The 19941-nt window shown below is 41.6% G+C and overlaps 1 protein-coding gene across 1 annotated transcript; it reads left to right on the top strand.

The window, feature by feature from the left end:
* The first annotated feature begins 2165 nt into the window (after window positions 1-2165).
* LOC149300442 (leukotriene B4 receptor 2-like) lies at window positions 2166-17272 on the top strand. The gene is made up of 3 exons (XM_089484971.1): window positions 2166-2371; window positions 2465-2967; window positions 16158-17272. Exons 1-3 carry the CDS (start codon window positions 2166-2168, stop codon window positions 17270-17272), a joined length of 1824 nt encoding a protein of 607 aa, XP_089341097.1.
* The last annotated feature ends 2669 nt before the right edge of the window (window positions 17273-19941 follow it).

Raw genomic sequence — 19941 nt, 5'->3', positions numbered from 1 at the left:
ACACGAGCAGCGCAGAAATGTTAAAACGGCCATTGTCACGAAGGGTACAAAAAGTAAAATCAGCCTTTGTCACGAAGGGGTTAAACAATCTGACTCTGCTATCCTGGACCACTTTGGGGAACCATATTTTGACCCGGAGGAGTTACACCATCCTCGCTCCGCCGAGTGGTTGCCCTCTGACCATGTCGCCCGCTACCTGCAGGCTAGGGTTCGTAAACCTTTAAGCAAAAACTTGCGCAATAAACTTAACGCTGAAAGTTTGCGAAACTCTGGTGGTGGACCCTAAAATGGTCCAATTCCAAGCTAAATCTGTCTGGAATCCTGGTAAGGGTCTAGAGTCCGCACTAAAAGCCACGCAAGCACCTTGATATTTTTGGTCCCTTGACCAAAATGTTTCAACTTATCGAGGACTGGGTAGAATCGGGATCCCCCCCTGATCCGATGGTCTTTCGGGGCTGGGTGTAAAGAGCTATTTGCATAGCCGGCAGTACTAACGCCTCTCTTTCTATTGAACGGCGCAAAGCCATTTTGTTCAAGATTGAACCCAAATTGGCCAATCTGGCTCTTACAGAGATGGGCAGCGAGGCCCAAGGCTTATTATTTGGAGATTCCTTTATCAAGGATCTCGGCCGTTATGTAGGTGCCTTCACCGCGCTGGACAAGGCGCAATCCTCTATGAGGAAGGTTTTCAACCCTCGGGTTTCCACCAGGGCTGGCAGAGGCAGGGGCCGTCTGTCCGGCCGTAATTTCCAAGGCTCATCGCGTTCGAGTCGAGGCTCCTACTCACAATTCCAGCTCCACCGTCCTACCTTCCAGGATTCCTATAACAGGCAACCTTTCTTCCCTCAACGAGGGCGCCCGTGGAGAGCAAGAGGAACGCGTGGATCCCAAGTCGTTTTTATTCTCACCCTTCTTCCCAGTATCCTGTAGGGGGCAGATTCACCCATTTTTCACAGGTCTGGCGGTCCATAACCTCCGACGCATGGATCCTCCAAACGGTGAGAGGCTATGTCATAGAGCTAGTCGGTTATCCTCTGTCTTCTTCCCCTCTGCAACCCTTCATTTTTTCCCAGCACGACGTGGATCTCGTGGACTCCGAAGTCTTCCCTGGCAGAGAAGAACGCCATAGAGTGGGTTCCCCCAGCTTCCTCAGCACCATCTTCCTTGTCCAAAAGAAAGGAGGCGGCCTTCGTCCAGTTATCAACCTACGGCACCTCAACGGGTACGTCCGTTACCGTCATTTCAAGATGGAGGGGATCCATCTTTTGCGGGACCTACTCCTAACAAACGACTGGATGGTGAAGATTGACTTCAAGGACGCCTATCTCACAGTTCCTGTAGCGGACGAGTCCAGGAACCTCCTTTATTTTTGGTGGCGCAACGTGCTCTGGCGCTTCACTTGCCTACCTTTCGGGCTATCCTCGGCGCCCTGGTGCTTCACCAAGCTTCTCAGGCCGGTGGTAGCCCTTCTTCGTTCCAGAGGTGTCCAGCTGATCATCTATTTGGACGACATGCTCCTCATAGCGCAGGACAAGAAGACTTTACACCTGCACATACAGTGGACGTTGGAGTTGGTTCATCGCCTTGGCTTCCTCATAAACGAGGAGAAGTCCCACCTTACCCCGTCCAGACAATTGGAGTTCCTGGGGTTCGTCGTAGACTCCGTAGAGGGCGTTCTCCGCCTGCCAACCTCCAAGATCCATTCAATCAAGAAGGAAATTTGGAGAGTTCTACGTTTGCGAATGATCTCGCTTCGTCATCTGGCGCGTATTATCGGCTTATTGGCGGCCTCCATCCAGGCAATTTTTCTGGGCCCCCTTCACTACAGGGCTCTTCAAAGACTCAAGATCCATTATCTTCACCAAGGTGCGTCCTACGGGGACAGGATCAGCCTGGACGATCAGACCGTAGCGGAACTGCAATGGTTGCTGGTCAACATGTCTGCTTGGAACGGCAAGGCTATCTTCGGCATGACGCCACATATCTCCATAGATTCCGACGCCAGCCTCCACGGTTGGGGTGCGAGGTGCGGCGAGATTTCTACGGGAGGCCCTTGGTCGCAGTCGGAGACCGGCCTTCACATCAATTGCCTGGAACTCCTGGAGGGCTCTTTCGCTATCAAGAGTTTTTCCTAGGATTGCATCAACTCGTGCATCAAGTTACGCATGGACAATGTGTCCGCGGTGCGCTACGTCAATTGCCTTGGGGGCACTCAGTCCGCTACCCTGGTGAATCTGGCCAAAGACCTCTGGTCTTTCTGTCTGGACCACAACATCATGGTGCAGGCGGAGTATATTCCCGGTCTTTCCAATTCAGTGGCGGACTGGAATTCGCGCTACCTTATGGATGCCAGCAACTGGACCCTGGCGAGGTGTGTATTCTCATCTATTATGGCTGTGTGGGGCCCGCTCCGCATAGATCTCTTCGCTTCTCGCTTGAACTCCCGTCTCCCACTTTTTTACAGTTGGCGACCCGACCCAGCTGCTCTGGCGGTAGACGCCTTCCTTCAGGACTGGTCCGGGGGACGTCATTACACTTTTCCCCCCTTTGCAATGATTCCCAGGACGCTCCTGCAGATCCGCCACCAACAGGCCTCCTTGGTCCTGGTAGTCCCATTTTGGACCTCCCAATCTTGGTTTCCCACTCTTCTGGATCTGCTGGTGGCAATAGCTCGTCTGCTCCACTCGCCGAGCCCTCTACTTCGGGATCCCTCAGGAGCTCCTCATCTGCTCATCCAGGACGGCAGCCTTTCTCTCTTGGCATGTTTGGTTTCCGGGAGTCCGGGCGCGCCTCAAGCCTTTCGGTCTCAGCTCAGCAGCTCCTGTCGAGAGCTTGGGCTCCAGGTACCCACAGATCTTACCATGCAGCCTGGCAGGCTTGGGCTTCTTGGTGCCTGGAACGGGATCTGGATCCTTTTCAGCCCCTTTGACCTCAGTTATTCACTTCCTTACTCACCTCTTCGACCTGGTACGTGCTTACAGGACTATCAATCTTTACCGTTCTGCCATCTCCGCGGCGCACCAGGGTTTTGATGGCGTTCCTGTTGGCCAACATCCCGTCATTTGCCGTTTTCTTAAGGGGGCCGCCTGTCTAGGCCTCCTCGACCTCCATACTACTCCACTTGGGACGTTTCGACGGTATTGAATATGTTTTTGGCTTGGCCTTCAAATTCGGAACTTTCCTTACGCCAGTTGTCGGCTAAGTTAGTTATGTTATTCTGTCTCGTTTCTTGTAAACGTGTCTCGGATGTGCGGGCTCTTGACTGGAATGCCAGGTCCTTCGTACCGGAGGGGGTGCGTTTTGATATGTCGCGCCATGGTGCACCAAGACGGCGATTCGATCAGTTACTTACCCGACTTTCCTGGCTAATGCGGCTCTGTGTCCCGTCGCTTGCCTCCGGGAGTAAGAGGCCCGCACTTGGAGGTTTCGAACTGGGGATTCTCCTCAGCTGTTCTTGTCCCTACGCTATCCTCATCCTCCTATTTCTTCGACGACGCTGGCGCACTGGATTAAATGGGTCATGGGCCTTGCTGGTGTGGACACCTCTAGGTTTGGGGCTCATTCTGCTAGAAGTGCCGCGGCGTCCAAAACCTTGATGTTGGGTGGACGCTTGGAAGATATTCTTCGTGCGGCGGATTGGTCTTCGGAATCCACCTTTAGGGAATTCTATTTTAAACCCTGGAACACCTTTTTTCTCCTTTACTTTCTCAGCTTTAAACTTGCACAATATGAGCCTCCGTGTCTTGAAATAAAATTGATGGATTTTACTAAAACATGACGTAAAGTCATGATTTTATGAAAGACACGGAGGCGAATATTGTTCCCACCCTCTTTTTCTTGTTTTTGGGTTTTTTAATTTGTGTTGGTTTCTTAGCCCTCCCTTGTGTTCTCGCTGGGTTTTCTCTAATTTTTTTTTCTATGTTTTCGTGTACTTTGCTCTTATGTGCGTGTTATCATCCTGTGTATTTGGGGATTGTTCGCTTTATTTGCTGTTACGGTTTCCCTTATTTATGTTTTTCAGGTTGACCTTCCCCATGTCCAGCTGCGGTTTTCCGGATCGGTTGCAGCGGTTTGTTCTTCCGACCGCGGGCGTTTGGTTCGCGTGTTCCTGTGTTGATGTCGCCTCGGGTCCTATGCTGTTGGTTCTGCCCGTTTTTCCTTTGCTGAGTCAAGTGACCATCGCAGCCAAGAAAGAGGAGGATTGTGGGATGTGTCAGCCCTTTTATGTGATGGTTGCTATGTGGGAGGGGTTATGCTGTACACTCCTATTTGAATTTTTTCCTATCTAATGTTGTATTTTCTTTGCTGCTGTTGGGAGTAAAGAGGGTTAAATGCACAATATTCGCCTCCGTGTCTTTCATAAAATCATGACTTTACGTCATGTTTTAGTAAAATCCATCAATTATCCACCTCAATCAAAGAGAATGAGGCACATTGCTGCACATTTATGCATACAAAGTAAAGAAAGTGCAGTGCAAATGCATAGGGCATTCTACATATTGACAGGTTGATTATGATGAGAGGTGTACATTTGTAGTTGAGGTCCTGTGAATTGGAAGTCAAAGTTACTTCCAAGTATAAGTGACTTCTAACTCACAAGGATACGGCCACTATTTCCAAAACTCATATCAAAAGCAACATGATTGGTAATGAAGAGTTGAGATATGCCAGTAACTCACATGTTGTGATGCTGGCCTTTTAGGAATTGAAGATTCAGAGCTTTATCTACAAGATATTTTTTTTTTTTCAAACCCTTCAAAACTTTCAAACCCTACTTGTTTACATGGACGGCCCTATGAGATCTATGTCATCCCAGGAAGTAAGATAAAGTTTCATACTACTATATTATGGAAGACCTAGTCTGTGAGTGCGCGATCAACTCTTAACCCCTTAACGTCCAATGACCTGACCGTTTTTGTGTGACGTGCCTGGCACGTCATGGCATTAAACAAGCTTAGAAAGTGATTGTATATTCGCTTAAATGGTGTTGCTGTAATACCTCGATCAGCATCAGGGACCATGTCTAGCCCCTCCCCGGGACATCAACGGCTGCCATACACTCTATGGCATTGGACAGCGTTTTAAAAGATAGTGAGGCATTCAGCAACACTGAACACCCAACCCAGGACACGCTGTGACCGCTGCGGAGAGCAGTCACAACCGCCACTGCAAGTGATTTTCACACTACCAAGTTCCGAAAGTTTCCAAGAGGGTCTCTCCAGACACTCGCAAGTAAATGAACGAGTTGCCACGGCACGTCGGCGGCGCTCTTCCTCTAATGTGCTTGTCAAAGTGGCATGCCCGCGACGCTCGCGGGTGTTGCACACTGACACTGCACGTCCATAAATGACGTTCGCGACAACGCTATTCACTAGTTCAGTGCCCGTTCAAAGTGTCACATAGTTATTTGCTCTGGGTTTGTTTTGCTTATGCTTCTATTCTACCTGTGTCTATCGTGTACCGAACCTTGGCTTGTTTTTTACCTTGATCCTGTGCTGTCTGCCCCGACCTCGGATACATACTTCGTTTTGCACCTGTGCCGTCTGCCCCGACCTTGGACTTTCCCTGCTGTTTTGGATTTCTCTACTAGTAATTTGTCTGTCTTGTGAGTCCGGTTCCATCTCTGCAACGTGGGTTCAGCAACCTGTGCTACCCCGGACCCTGCATAACACAATGGAGCCCAGCTTTCTAATCAAAATGTGATTAGTGAAATATTTAAAAAATTATTTAATAAAATATGGAAAAAAATACAAATATCTAAAAAAAAGCCACCAAAATGTAAAAAAAAAGTAAAAAAAAAATAAAATAAATAAAATACGTTTATTATTACGAGCAAGTGCTATAATTAGCGCTGTATCTTCCCAAAAATCTTCATATGGAAAGAGTTATTATTAAAGCATTTCAAATAACCAAGGGGTGAATAGTTTGATGGGGTAAATTGGGGCGGCTGGGTTCAAAGATAGGGCATAGGCACTGACTGAACAAAATGGAGGGGGAAAAAAGCCTTTTAGCCCCCAAACAACCCGACAAACCCATGCATGTGGGGTATCACTGTACTCGGGAGATGTTGATAAACACATACTGTTTGACAGTGACATATACCTGGAGCTATAAATTCATACCTGAAGTACAATTTGTGTGAAAAAAATAAAAAAATAATGGATACACCCCATCCCAATGCAGATCGACAGCAGAATTGAAACTTATAAGACATAATTTTTCTCAATACATTAAGAAGAATATATTCGCAACTTTGAAGTTGAATCATTAAAAAAGGGAAGAAAAATATGAGAAAAGTATTTTGGATGATACTATCATTAATCCTTAACCCAAATGCCCAATATAAACCATTTGGTGATGATACATTTGAGTACATGTACATTTTTATGATAAACACAAATTCATAAACAACTAACTTGTACTAAGTACTAAACTGTGTTTATTGTAGTGTTACTGTAGCTTCCAGTTTGTAGGAGAGATCACCCTGAGAACATAATAGGAAACTTTTGGAAATTTTAGTGTGTCACTGCATTTTTATAAAAAGCATGAGAACATCCAGACTTCCGGCTGAAATTTTTGGTAACTTGTCAAACTATAAAAATGTAATATGTGGGGAGATTTAGCAAAAAGGAATCTGCTGGGAAGAACTGACGTAAACAGGGATTGCTCTGGGATTCTGAGAAAAATAAACATGTTTGTTTAAATATATCAAGTAATAAATAATTCCTTATTCAATTCCTATGTGCCCTTCCAACTGCTCATTTTCCAAGATTAAATACACACTTATTTTTGACACATGCAGCAGTTATTGTGTTTAACCCCTTAATGACAATTGCCGGTCCTGGCACGGCACGGAAAAGCATGTGCTTTACGACAATTGACGTGCCAGGACCGGCACGTCTTTAAACGGGTGCAGAAAGCGATCTACTATCGCTTTCTGCACCCAAAAAGCGTTGCTGAATGCCTCGACCTCGAGGCTTTCAGCAACGCCGCGATCGGCACGAAGGGGCCATCTCTGGCCCCTCCACGGGGCGTCAACATCCGCCATACTTTGTATGGCGGCGGACGCCCGTTTTAAAAGCGTTTAGGAGGCGATCGACGATCGCCTCCTAAACTTAAATGGTGTCGCTGGAATGCCTCGATCAGGAGGCATCCAGCGACACCAAACACTAACCTTTTGATGGGCTGTGACCGCTCCGGAGAGCGGTCACAGCCGCAGCTGCCGGCAATCTTCGCCATCAAGGAAGATGGCCGCCGTCCTGTAACAGGAACCACAAATTTTAAAAGTTCGCTAGATAGTCCAGACCATCTAGAGAACTTTGGCTCCACTTGCAGGTTGAATACAGGTACTGCATTCACCATGCAAGTCAATGGAGCCCAGCTTTCTAATCACAGTGTGATTAGTAAAAATAAATTAAAAAATAAAATAAAATTAATAATAATTAGAAAAAAATAGTAAAAAAACAGTAAAATGTAAAAATCATTTCCCACTGATGTCACTATCAGGGGAACCTCCAAGTTGAAAAAAAATGTTAAATTTTTTTTAAAAAAAAATTAAAAATATATATATATATATAAAAAATATATTTTTGTGAGCAAGTCCTAAAATTAGCATATTAGCTTAAAACAATTCTCGCATGGAAAGAGTTAAAATACTGGCATATTAAATGCCCGTGGGGTGTCTACTTTTAAAAAATGTATGATTTGATGGGGTAAATTGAATGGGCCAGGTTCAACAACGTCCCAATTAACACGGGGGGAGGATGGCCACACATCTAATTTCCAATTAGAAAAATGCACACGTACCAAATGTGGCCTTTTAGTTCCCCCCAAAAATGACACACCCATGCATGTGGGGTATCACTGCACTCAGGAGATGTTGCTGAACACATTATGGGGTGTCGTGTGACAGCGGCATATACCAGGAGCTGTAAATTCATACATAAAGTAGGTGTGTGGGGGAAAAATACACACACAAAAATATTACTGCAAACTTTGAAAAAATGCTGGTGGTAAAATATGTGCATGCAAAGAGTTAAAATACCAGCATTTAAAATACCCTGTGGTGTCTAGTTTTGAAAAATATATGGTTTTGTTGGGCACACTGAAATGGCTCGGCTCAAAGATGTACCAAATAGGGCATGGGCAGTGGATCCCAAATGCCAAAGTTCAACATTGAAAAAAGCGCATGCCCCAAATGTGGCCCTTTTGCCCCAAAACAGCCAGGCAAAATCATTCATGTGGGGTATCGCTGCGCTCAGGAGATGTTGCTGAACACATATTGGGGTGTTTTGTGATAGTGACATAAACTAGAACATTTTAATTCATACCTGAAGTAAAATGTGTATGACAAAACAAATGCAAAAAAATGACTACCATAAAGTTTGACAAAGACTGGTGGTAGATATGGTGCATGGAAAGAGTTAAAATACTAGCATTTGGAATACCCTGGGCTGTCTAGTTTTCAAAAATATATGACTTGATGGGGTAAATTGCATTGGCCGGGTTCAAAGATACCCGAAATGGCACATGGGGGGAAGAATTACCAGATTTGGAAAAAATGGCTTTGAAATAGCAAAACGCTACCTGTACTTATTGCCCCATAATGGGTAGAAAAAAGCAAAAAAACATAAAAACATTGGGTATTTCTAAACTCAGGACAAATAGTAGAATCTATTTAGCAGGTTTTTTCATTACCTTTTATAGATGAGTAAAAGATTTTTCAACTAAAAGTTAGAAACAGTCATTTTTTTCTAAATTTTTCACCATATTTTATAATTTTTTTAATAGTAAATAATATGATACAATCAAAACAATGTCATCTAAAGAAAGCCCTTCTTGTCCTGAAAAAAACAATATCTAATGTGTGTGGGTTCAGTAAACGGGAAAGAAGAAAATTACAGCTAAACACAAGCAGCGCAGAAATGTTAAAAAGGCCATTGTCACAAAGGGTACAAAAAGTAAAATCAGCCTTTGTCTCGAAGGGGTTAAACTAAACTTATTATACTTAAAACACTTAGCAAATATAATGAATAAAATGTCAAATATTACTTTGGTATTTATTAAAACATTACAATTTAGCTTCCAAATGATCATCTATTTGATCCCAATCTACATGCCACATAACAGATAAGTGGGTTAAAAAATATATAGCTTTTGTTGTGCAAAAAAAAACTGATGGTATTTTGACACAGCGAAAACTGCACAACAGTTCATCCATAAAAATCTCAACGCTAACCCATCCTCGCCTAGGTGCCAGAATGGACTGGGATCTCGTTCTTTTTTTTCCATCATTCTCCTCTCTCTCTCTCTCTCTCTCTCTCTCTTCAAAGTCCCATCTAATCAGGTTCAACCCTGTGTTACATATTGGTGATAGCTATGTTATCAGCATTTGGGGCCACGAATTGAGCACCATAGTTCAGGGTTATAGTTCAATATCTTGTGGTGGATGTCAAACACATGACATAATTGTTCATATAGTTACTGTTGCTTGTGCTATAGACGTGTTTCCAAGTTTTTTAAAAGAAAAAAGTAATCTCTCATCACATGTGCTATGCACACAAGCAAAACTAGGGGAGCTTCCATTCTCTTCACTAAAACATTAACATAATCAGTTGAATCAGTTATTAAAAACCCAGAGGGGTGCTATGTCATATTAGCAACTGGAATTAAAAATTAACCGTTTTCACATTGGTTTGCGTGTATGCCCCCAACTCTGGTCAACACAAGTTTTTAGCAAATTTATATGATATTATCTATTATTTTCACCCCCAGTCTTATAAAAGGAGCTTATTTCAATCTGACGATGAATCCGAATAGTTCCACTGCCACTTTAACCACAGCACCATTTTGGGTTGGTAGATACCTGGCGACTCCATAATCCAATCGAGTGTCAATCTTCTTTTTTCTTCATCCACATAACTCACTGTCTAGAATTGACTACCTATTTATGTTGCATAGACCTCTATCCACCAAAATAGATTTAATAGCCATCTCTGCCACTCATGCTGAGTGGACATTAAATTGCAATGTACCTTATGCTTTTCACATAACTGGTGATTTCCATCTTATTTACTCCACTCTGACTCCCTTAAAGAGTTCCTAACACAAGAATGGAAGAACCACTTAGATGACAACAATGAACAAATTAACAATTTAAATCATTTTTTAATCCTATTATGACAGGCTAATTCAAAGATGGATAGGCCCAGGCATATAGTAACTACAAAACCAATCCCACACCCAACACATCATAAATGTATAAAGATGCTCAATGATTATTTGATGCATGGGCCACTGAGAAAGCTAGACATAACCAGACCTATTTAAACAATAAATACTTTAGAGGCAGTGACAGACCAGGCAAACTCCTGGTGAACCTGGTCAAAAAATCTAAATTCACAAAAGATGTTTAAAAATCATAGACCCACAAGGCACACATATAACAGACCCTTCCAAACTTACAGATCTTTTCTCAAACTCCTTCAAACTATATAAAAAACCAATACAGTGAATCTACCCAACTTAAGCCCAGCCAATATTGAGCGCTTACCAGTGCCCATTTCTGAATAAGAAATCATACAAGCTATCGTCACTCTCGGATTATAAGACTCCATGACCAGATGGCTTAGGGGCAGAATACTATAAATTATTGAGTCCTGATCTGGTACCACATTTATGCGATTTGTATAATGACATTCTCCAAGAATATACACCCCCCACCTAACACCTCTGGAATTATAGTAATGCTTAAACCCAACAGAGATACCCTCTTATCGATAGAGCTCTCTCTTAAATCAGGATCTGAAACTCTTAGCCAAAATAATGGCCAGTCAATTGCAATTTGGGTTGGCTGATATCATAGGTATGTCCCAGATGGGGTTCTTGCAGGGTAGACATTCCACAAAAAATATGGTTTGCTACTTTTTTTGTCACAACCCAAAAAACTATTGCGTTTGTGTTGCGAATCTTGGACTAATTTCATAAAGCATCTGGCATTTTAATGCTATTACAACACACCCAGCTAGTACAAAAAATATTCTTGCTCAACAAAAAAAGTAGTGTTGCCCTTTGTAAACTTCTGCAACCATAACGCACACATTTATACCAAAACCAAACATTTTTTTCACATGATGGAAGCCAGGTCGGTCTTTCCTCTGTGATGCTTACCTACAACCCACCACCCTATCTAGATGTAACTGGGGAGTGAGTGTCTCATCAACTGCAGTAGCCAGATGATCTGGGAGCCACGGATGCAAGACTATCCTGCTCACAATGTTGTTATGAAACTAACAATGCCTGAAAACAAAACCGCTATTGTTTGTGTCTACTTTGTACTAACGTGTAATTCCAAGTTATTCTTTGTCATTACTAGAGTTAATAGTGCTTTCATACAGTTATCGGTGGCATGAACAAACAAGAGAAAGTCTATTAAAATGACCACACCTTAAATTAAGATTACTAATAATGTACCAGTAATTTCACACAAAAATCTGTACTTAAAAGGGAATGCTAACCAATTGTATTACCAGTATTATATTACAAATACATTTTCAAAAATATAGTGTTATCATTAGTTGCATATTAGTCAAGTGTAGTTTTTCCAGATCTGTCATTTTAGTAAAATCTCAATCTTAACCCTTTTGTGACCAGGGGTTTTACTAACCTTAGTGACCAGAACTTTTTTGCCATTTTTAACATATCTTTGTTCAACCATGACTCCCCTTTTCCATGTTTAGTGTTCCAATACAAATTGTATATTGTTTTTCAAGGACAGATATGGCTTTCTCTTTATCACACTTTTCCTTGCAAAGCCTGTAATTTAATATGAATAATATGTAAAAAAAAACAACAAAAAACAAGTTTTTAACTTTAGGTATGAATTTACCTCTCCTGGTAAATGTCACTCTTAAACACCTGAAGAAGTGTTCAGCAACATCTCCCGAGTACAGTGAGACAGCCCATGCATGGGTTTGTTGAGTTGTTTGGGGACTAAAATGGCACATTTGTGATGTGCATTTTTCAAATTAGAATTTTCGCATGGGTTATTTGGGAGATCTTTGAAGCTGGCCAATTCAAGTCAATTAATTGTCATCAGTTAATTTGAAAGAAAAAAACACATAACAAAGAAGAAATAACTTTACCCATTGGCTGCAGCTTCTAATTATGATCAAGTAGGTTGCTACATGATATTTAAGGTTAGTGTTAGTGGAAGTTAGTGGGTATTATATGGGGTATTTTAACTGCGTCAAACTTCAGGAAAAGTCAGGTAACATTCTTCATAATGTATACAAAAGTTATGGATCAACTCAATTCCTGGCATAAGAGAATACACTCATATGCTGCAGGACACAAGTCTAAATAACTGAATGATTTAGTTAAGTAAAAAAATATAATTGTTGCTACCTTTCCTCACTTCCGATATCAAGTTCCACAACACACTAAATATAATAAAATGAATTAGATCTTAGCCACTCGGAGTGACATACAGATCAAATGCTGTAACATAGGTCTAAAAATGTGTCTCCAAACTGATCTTGGTGTAAAAGCATCTAACCCCAGAGCATTTGCTATTCTCGGACATTTTTACCTGGACACGCTTGCTGCATTTTCAACAAGTGAATCAATCAACAAGAGAGACTTGTCGACTAAATGGGCATTTATATACATAGAAAGTCATGAGTTTACCTCAAAAAGAGGAGAAATGTTGGAACTAGTAGTCATAATCTAAAACTAGACGGTGAGAAACGTAAGGAAGTGGTTCTTATCCATTGTAAAAAATTCCCTTGTAAATAAAACGAAGTAAAAAGGCTAGCCGTATTCTCCATGGAAATCCATATTCCACATTATAACTGTTGTGTTCTTGAAAAAAATGTCCCATTATAATAAAATAAGTTATGTGCTGTGTACCTATATTGAATAGTACATGTCATATGAATGCATTTTTATGTCTTCTAATAACTGGTGGTATTACTTAGCAATTGGCTGTGTTTCTTTCTGTGGGAAGCAAGCCTCTCTCTAGCCCGCTCAAGTGAAAGTGATGTTTTTATTGTGTGCAACGTCCCTAGAAATATTCTATTAAAAGCATATTCGGTTTATCAGCGTCATTCAGCCATCCGACTCTGTAAGTAATGGCGATAAGAGGGCTGGATGAGAGAAGGAAGAGAGGAAGCCCAAACCATATATAAATATCAGAACAACAAACATATGAGAGGGAATAAAACGTCCAAGGAGCTAATGGGGCTAATAAGGAGTTGAAGTGTTTCCCATTTAGACGTCCCCAGGGTGAGGGCGGTGGAGAGGCTCCGTGGAGCGTCAGGGAGAGGCATGTGGTAACATTCCTATCCGAAGTTGTGTCAGCAGGAGCTGGGCGTCACCCCCATGCGGCATGTTACAACTGGAGAGCGGGAATGAGGGGCTGAGGAAAGGGAGCGCAGCGAGGCAGGGGCAGGGAGACGCCAGGTAGAGACAGGGCACCCGACCGATTTATTCACAGAGAACATAACTGTGTACTCAGCGTCGTTTTGCACATCGCTAGTAGCCATGAGCGTTACTCCCAGCTTCATGCCGAGGCTATGCGTTAAGCAGCCTTACCTTCATTTCCCAAAGAGCGCTCTGACAGAGAACAGACAGGAGCAGACCCCAGAATACCCCGGATACTAAAATGAATCTCACACCCGCTGGTAAGTACCTGTTCCGATTACACGGCTTTCTCCTGAAGCGGAGAATGATGAGAATGTGCTTGTCCATCCATTCTAACTCCCACCTTGGCCAACCCGATGGATGAGGATACTAGGAGTTAGATGTATATATATATATGCTGCCTAGAACAACATATATTGTATACCGGATTGGTGGTGTATGTATGTATGTTTTGTAGTGAAAAACGAGAAACAGCTTTATTCATCCGATCATGAACCCCAACTTTCCACATCCATTTGCACAGAAGTTAGAATCCAGCCCTATCTCCAGGCTTCTCCAATAAAGTAAACGCAGTATGGATCGCATGCCTGTATATAGACGAATTGTTTTAAGTAATAGATTCATGCACAGTTACTCGTTTTTATATTGATCAGGTAGATGCAGTCATCACTTCTCTTACAGTAACAGGAGATCGTGAATGCGTTTCTAACAACCATCAGCGCTACAGACTTGGTGGATGGAGTTTGTATTTATTATTGCAATAATTAGTATTATTAAGTATGGTTCTAGTCTTATAACCTGTCACTTGGGGGCAACCAATGGGGTCCGAGTATAAAGAACAATCACCAGGAACAATGCATTGATTGATATGGTGATTGGAGCACTTTTAACAATTTTCTAGAAATATCCTTTCATAAATACTATGCTGCGCTCACTATGACAGCAGCACAGGCGGTGGCAGCAGATCAGCGGCTGTAGTACCCTTGGCTTTTACATTCATATTAGCCTCAGTTTACCAGTAAGGGATTTAGTGGTAAAAATTGTTTTGTATATAACATATTGGTTATTAGCAGCCGTAACAATTAAATGGTGGAGTAAGGATTGTATTTTGGTATTTGGGTGTGGGAAAATGCAAATTAACCCCTTCAATCCCAGGGGTTTTTGGTACCTCAAAGCCCGCAGCAATTTTGCAATTTTTGCGCTATGTCGGTTCAGCGATGATTCTCTGTTCCTGTGAATAGTGTACCCATATAAACTATATATTGTTTGTTCAAGGAGAGATAGAGCTTTCTTTTGATACCATAGTTGGATGATTAGCTGAAAATTTAGAATTAGAAATTTAGTAAAAACTAGCAAAAATTTGAAAAAAACATAAAAAAAAGTTTTTTTACATTTTCCCTCTGAATCCTCACAAAATTAGGTAAAAGAGACAGAAAATTCCATCCAGATTTATCAATTCAGGTGTCCTGATTTCAGAAATACCTAATTTATATAGATTTTCCATATTTTCCCAGCACATATAGGAAACATACTATAAGGTGTGCATTACTTTATACAAAGCCGTTAAATTTTTACATTAGGTATGATGGGACTGCAACTCTAATTTTAAACAAATAAAACAAAAACACCCACAAAGGTATATTTTTCTGTAAAGCAGACAATCCAGACTATCCTATCAGGGGTATTTGGGCATTCTACATGCAGGTGTTTGGCCACCAATCACTGTCAAAGGTGGCCACAGAAATTAGTTCCTGCACTTTTTTCACCAACGCGTCTTAGTATTTTGTAGTATTCTTAGGATTTTTTGTACAGGGTATGTGTTACGGCAGAGAAATCTATCCTAAATTGTTCAACCCCATCTCCTGATTACGGAAATACCCCACATGCCTAGTTTTTTTGTGGTTTTCTGGACATTACAGGGCACAAACTGGACCATGCGAGTTATAGATTCCAAACGTGAAATTTTCACATTTTGCTTTAGTAGACCTATGTTTCATTTGGGGCGACGCTGGCTTCTGCTGCCAGGGGGAGTCGGCTGTCAAACAGACAGCCTGGTCTCCCGTGCAGCGGCAGGGATGTGTCCCTGACGCTGCACGAAGGGCTAGGCGTACCGGTACGTCCATAGGGGTTTCTTAGTGGGCGTTTTTTGGACGTCCCGGTACGTCTATAGGGTATTGAAGGGGTTAACAAATGGATTTGCACCTACAATATTAATGACACTTCTTAAGTAGAATAGTAAAAGTGCATATTTATACCACAGCAAGGAATTGTCTTAAACAAGGTCCAATATGCATCTGGTGGATGTAATTAGCTACTTAAGCTTCCATTTATTACGTCTGGATGAGGGCCAGAGAGGTGAGTACATTACTTTCCCTTTATTATGCAAATGGTTAAAAAAATATTTGAGAAATTGCGTTTCTTTTGCTTAAGCCAATTCATTTGTGTCTATAATGCATGAGTCTTCTATGATAGCAAATTTCCCTATTATTGTCTTGGTGCTTCCTTACAGGAAACAATCATCTCTTGATTGCATCCCTTGATGGAAAATGTATTCCTTGTGCGTCACAGTGATGTGTGTGTATATATATATATATATATATATAAATACATACAAAATATGGTTATGGTAGCAGAAATATACAGATGTACAAATTAAGCCTAAAATATTTGACATCCAGCTTCTATATTCAGGTCAGTGACTTTTTTTTAAACATTTTTATATCTTTTTCCTCTAGCTTCCATCACAGACATGAACACCTGTGTCAATAGTTTTGGAAATAACACTCTGTTGAGTTCCCAGGCTTCCCTCCTTTCTGGTACCATCTTTCTTGCTTTGGCGGCCTCCCTGGGACTCCCTGGTAATGCCTTTATCATCTGGAGTGTACTGTGGAAATTGAAGGGACGAGAGAAATCCGTGACCTGCATTCTTATCCTCAACCTGGCAGTTGCTGATGGAACTATTCTTCTCCTTACCCCATTCTTCATTACTTTCATGGTCAAGAAGAACTGGATTTTTGATCGAGCAGTCTGCAAAGTGGCCTATTATCTATGTTGCCTTAATATGTATGCCAGCATCTTTATTATAGCTTTAATGAGCTTGGACCGGTTCTTAGCTGTCTTCCGACCATATATGGCTCAGTCTCTACGTAAACGGGAAGTTGTGACAAAAGTTCTGTTAGCCATCTGGCTTTTGGCTGGTGCTTTGGCTCTCCCAGCTTTTGCTTACCGGGAGGTAATTCACAATCAAAAGCTGAATATCAGTATTTGTGAACCTTGTCATGCAAGCCGTGGAGAAGCTATATTCCACTACACTTTTGAAACGCTTGTCGCCTTCTTGGTTCCTTTTCCTATGGTGTGTATTAGCTATGTGTTAGTATTGGTCAAGCTCAAGACAAGCCGATTTGGTCAAAGGTCACGAATAGAAAAACTAATAGCAGCCATATTGGTGACATTTGCTGTTCTATGGCTTCCATACCATGTGGTCAATGCAATGCAAGTTGTTTCAAATCTGACCACAGGAACTATATCTGAGAAACTAGCAAAAGCTTCTAAAGTGAGCAGAGCTGGAGCTACAGCTTTGGCTTTCTTCAGTGCATGCGTCAACCCTCTGCTTTATGCATTTGCTGCCTCTGACCTTTTTAGGGTATTTGGGGTGGGCTTTGTGGCAAAGCTTCTGGAGGGGACTGTGGCAGAGATACAGAAAAGGGTTAAGTCCCAACGAGATCTTGTTAAGGGTCTTGTTAGAGTTGGTAGCCGGGGAGAATCCGTGGACATGGAACTGCGGAATGGTGTGAAAGAAGTGCCCTTGAATGGAGATCTAGGACCTTTTCTGCCAACACATAACTCCTAGTTACTGAAGTGCACGAACTGCGAGAAAATCAGTTGCATGTCGGATATCTCAGGGGTCCATTATTTTATTTTCATATTGTAAATATTGTTGCTAATTCTATCAATATGGTTGAGGTGCTCCAAGAAAAACATCTGAACTGAGCTTTTTGAGTTAAAGGGAATACATTCTACAACAACTGAATTAATGGCAGCTATCTGAACAACTTTTCTTAAATAATGTAGGGTCAGAATTTAACTTGACGTACCAGACTGTTCAAACTTTTGAGAAAAGCTGTTTTTCAGATATGAAGCAAACCCTTAATTAGTAAATTAATAATGTCTAGTATTTTGTCCATATATTCTTGGGATTATTCCACCTTTCGCACTGTATAAATTAGTTGGAAGTCAAAAATCAATGTAACTTTTTTATTTATAGAGGTTTTAAGGGTCACATCACTGTATCTCTGTATCGGGAATAGATATACTCTGGGAGCTGTGTGCGCATTTAGCGGAATACTGAGGTTTGCTGATGTATGCCGTGTTACTTGATGAGTAATCTATTTCTCTCCGAGGGGTATGAAATAATTTCCGCTCCTGGTATCTGCCCCTACTTGCCTGTTTTGCATGCCTCTCTTGGCCAACATAATGGAAAGTAAGATTTCCCATAAATCTTGCAGATTGCGTGCATCTTCTTTTCTCTCGCTGCTCTGCTAACAGAGGTTTCTATAGAACTTAAAGATAAAATAAAAACATGGATAAACACAAAACTGGATTTTATATGCACATCACCTGGGACAGCATATTATGTGCATAAGGAGCCACACAAGCTAAGATCCGAAGAAGATTCCCTCTGAGGTCTAAAAGCTTATGTGGCTTTGAGCCTTACAGGCTTATTTTTTGCAAACTAAAGAACTGCCTATAATACATATGGCATTCATAAGCAACAAAAAGTCTCTTGCTTTTTTCTTTATCTCCTTTTGGGAAGAGAGAGCGATTTTAGTAGTTCATTGGTGGGTTGCTGGAAGTTCAAGCACTGCAGCTTACCAAATATGTTTTGCGTAATTAGGAGGCTGCAGATAGTGTTCCCTGCAAAAAAAAGCCCATGCTCACTTTGCATACTGTACAGTAATTATGTCAATCCGATCATATTCATGAATTCTCATCCTATCAGTTCATTAAGTAAGGCCTATTAAAGTGAATCTGACTTGTAAAAAGCTGAAGTTGCCCTGCAACTTACAGGGCAGTCTGTGAGCTTTTGTGTTGGAATTCACCAACAAACACACTTTTAGTGCATAAACGTATTCAGAAAGGGTAGTTCAGATCCCCAGAAATCCAGCAGGTGGTGCTACCTGCCTGAAGTAAAACACTGATCTACCCTTCCATCTTCCAGAAAATAAGTATCTCCAAGAGGTCAGCATGACTGTGTGTGTGATTCAGAGTAGGTAGCTACAACTGAAATAGCTGTGGCAATAATGTTACATTATGCATGGCTGGAAATGCATCTGATTCCACGGTTTTATTATTTGAATACAGGCAATGTATGTGCTTGACAATACTGTTATATCTCATATTTATGTATTTATAACACATTGTGCAGCTATGTGCTATGTATCAACTGTACATCTGGTAACTTTAAACCCAGTGAATCTATAGAGAAAATTACAGTTTGTTGACAGAGAGGGTCTATATATAAAAAAAGAAAACCCAAGGAGTTCAGTCACTGAAGGGAGAGTTGTCAGGAGAGTTATGCTCTCAACTCTCTTATTCACTATCCAACATGAAGCCAACATTGTTTCTCCATTGTTTCCTGGAGGCTGAGCTGGTCCTTTATAATGCTTAAAAGCAAAGAAACATCACTTATTTAACTATTTATTATACTACAATTTACAAGCATCTTCTATGGCTTCTACATATTCCACATCTTCACTGAGGTTTGGACCTTCATAATGAATAGTGAAGTCAAGGAGTAAAACACAACTCTTCTGTTGTGAGAGGTCTAGTGGGTCACAACTCTTCTGCTGTGAGAGGTCTAGTGAATACACCTCCTAGACTGTTGTGGCCTTTTATAAGCTTAAAAGGAACAGTCATGTTCTTGAGTCAAAAATTGCTGCTTTACCTGCTACCAATCCCTTGGTTACCACTACTAGCAACAGGCCACCTATAAAAGAACAGCAGGGCTGACAATGTAAATGCGGCCGACGGCTGGGTATGCACAGAAGCATGTTATGTTTTAATGCTCCAGGTAGCATGCGACCAGGCACAGTCTGCCGTGAGCGTGGCGCTGTCAGCCAACAGCCCACCGGGCATTTGCTTGGTTAGCCAAATGGCCAGTCCAGACCTGCTGTAAAGCATTAACATATTCCACTTTGCTGTTCTACAGATTGTACTTTCTTTAAATTAGGTATTAAAGTTTACAGTTATTTCACTTAGTGTGTGACAGCTATTTCAGTTGGGCGGAGTAAGCAAATATTGAGCAATCTCAATGCTGCAAACTTCAGAACAAACACATTTTGTGCCAATAATACACTGCCATTCAAAATTTTGTGATAACTTAGAAATGTCCTTGTTTTTGAAAGAAAAGCAAATTGTGTCCATTAAAATAACATGAATTGGATGAGAAGTACAGTGCAGACATTGGTAAGGTTGTGAATGACTATTGTAGCTGGAAACAGCTGATTTTTAATGCAATAT

The sequence above is a fragment of the Sceloporus occidentalis genome, unplaced genomic scaffold (genome assembly GCF_023333645.1).
Source record: "Sceloporus occidentalis isolate IW3139 unplaced genomic scaffold, rSceOcc1.0.p SCAF_24, whole genome shotgun sequence".
NCBI classification, from domain to species: Eukaryota; Metazoa; Chordata; class Lepidosauria; order Squamata; family Phrynosomatidae; genus Sceloporus; species Sceloporus occidentalis.
This window is presented reverse-complemented; position numbering and strand designations above follow the sequence as displayed.

What these genes read in the sequence shown, in the direction of transcription:
- LOC149300442 (XM_089484971.1), top strand. Translation starts at nt 2,166, where the DNA reads ATGGACAATGTGTCCGCGGTGCGCTACGTCAATTGCCTTGGGGGCACT. An exon ending in AGCAACTGGACCCTGGCGAG is followed by an intron (nt 2,372 to 2,464) that starts GTGTGTATTCTC and finishes ACTTTTTTACAG; the next exon opens with TTGGCGACCCGACCCAGCTG. An exon ending in TTACTCACCTCTTCGACCTG is followed by an intron (nt 2,968 to 16,157) that starts GTACGTGCTTAC and finishes TTTTTCCTCTAG; the next exon opens with CTTCCATCACAGACATGAAC.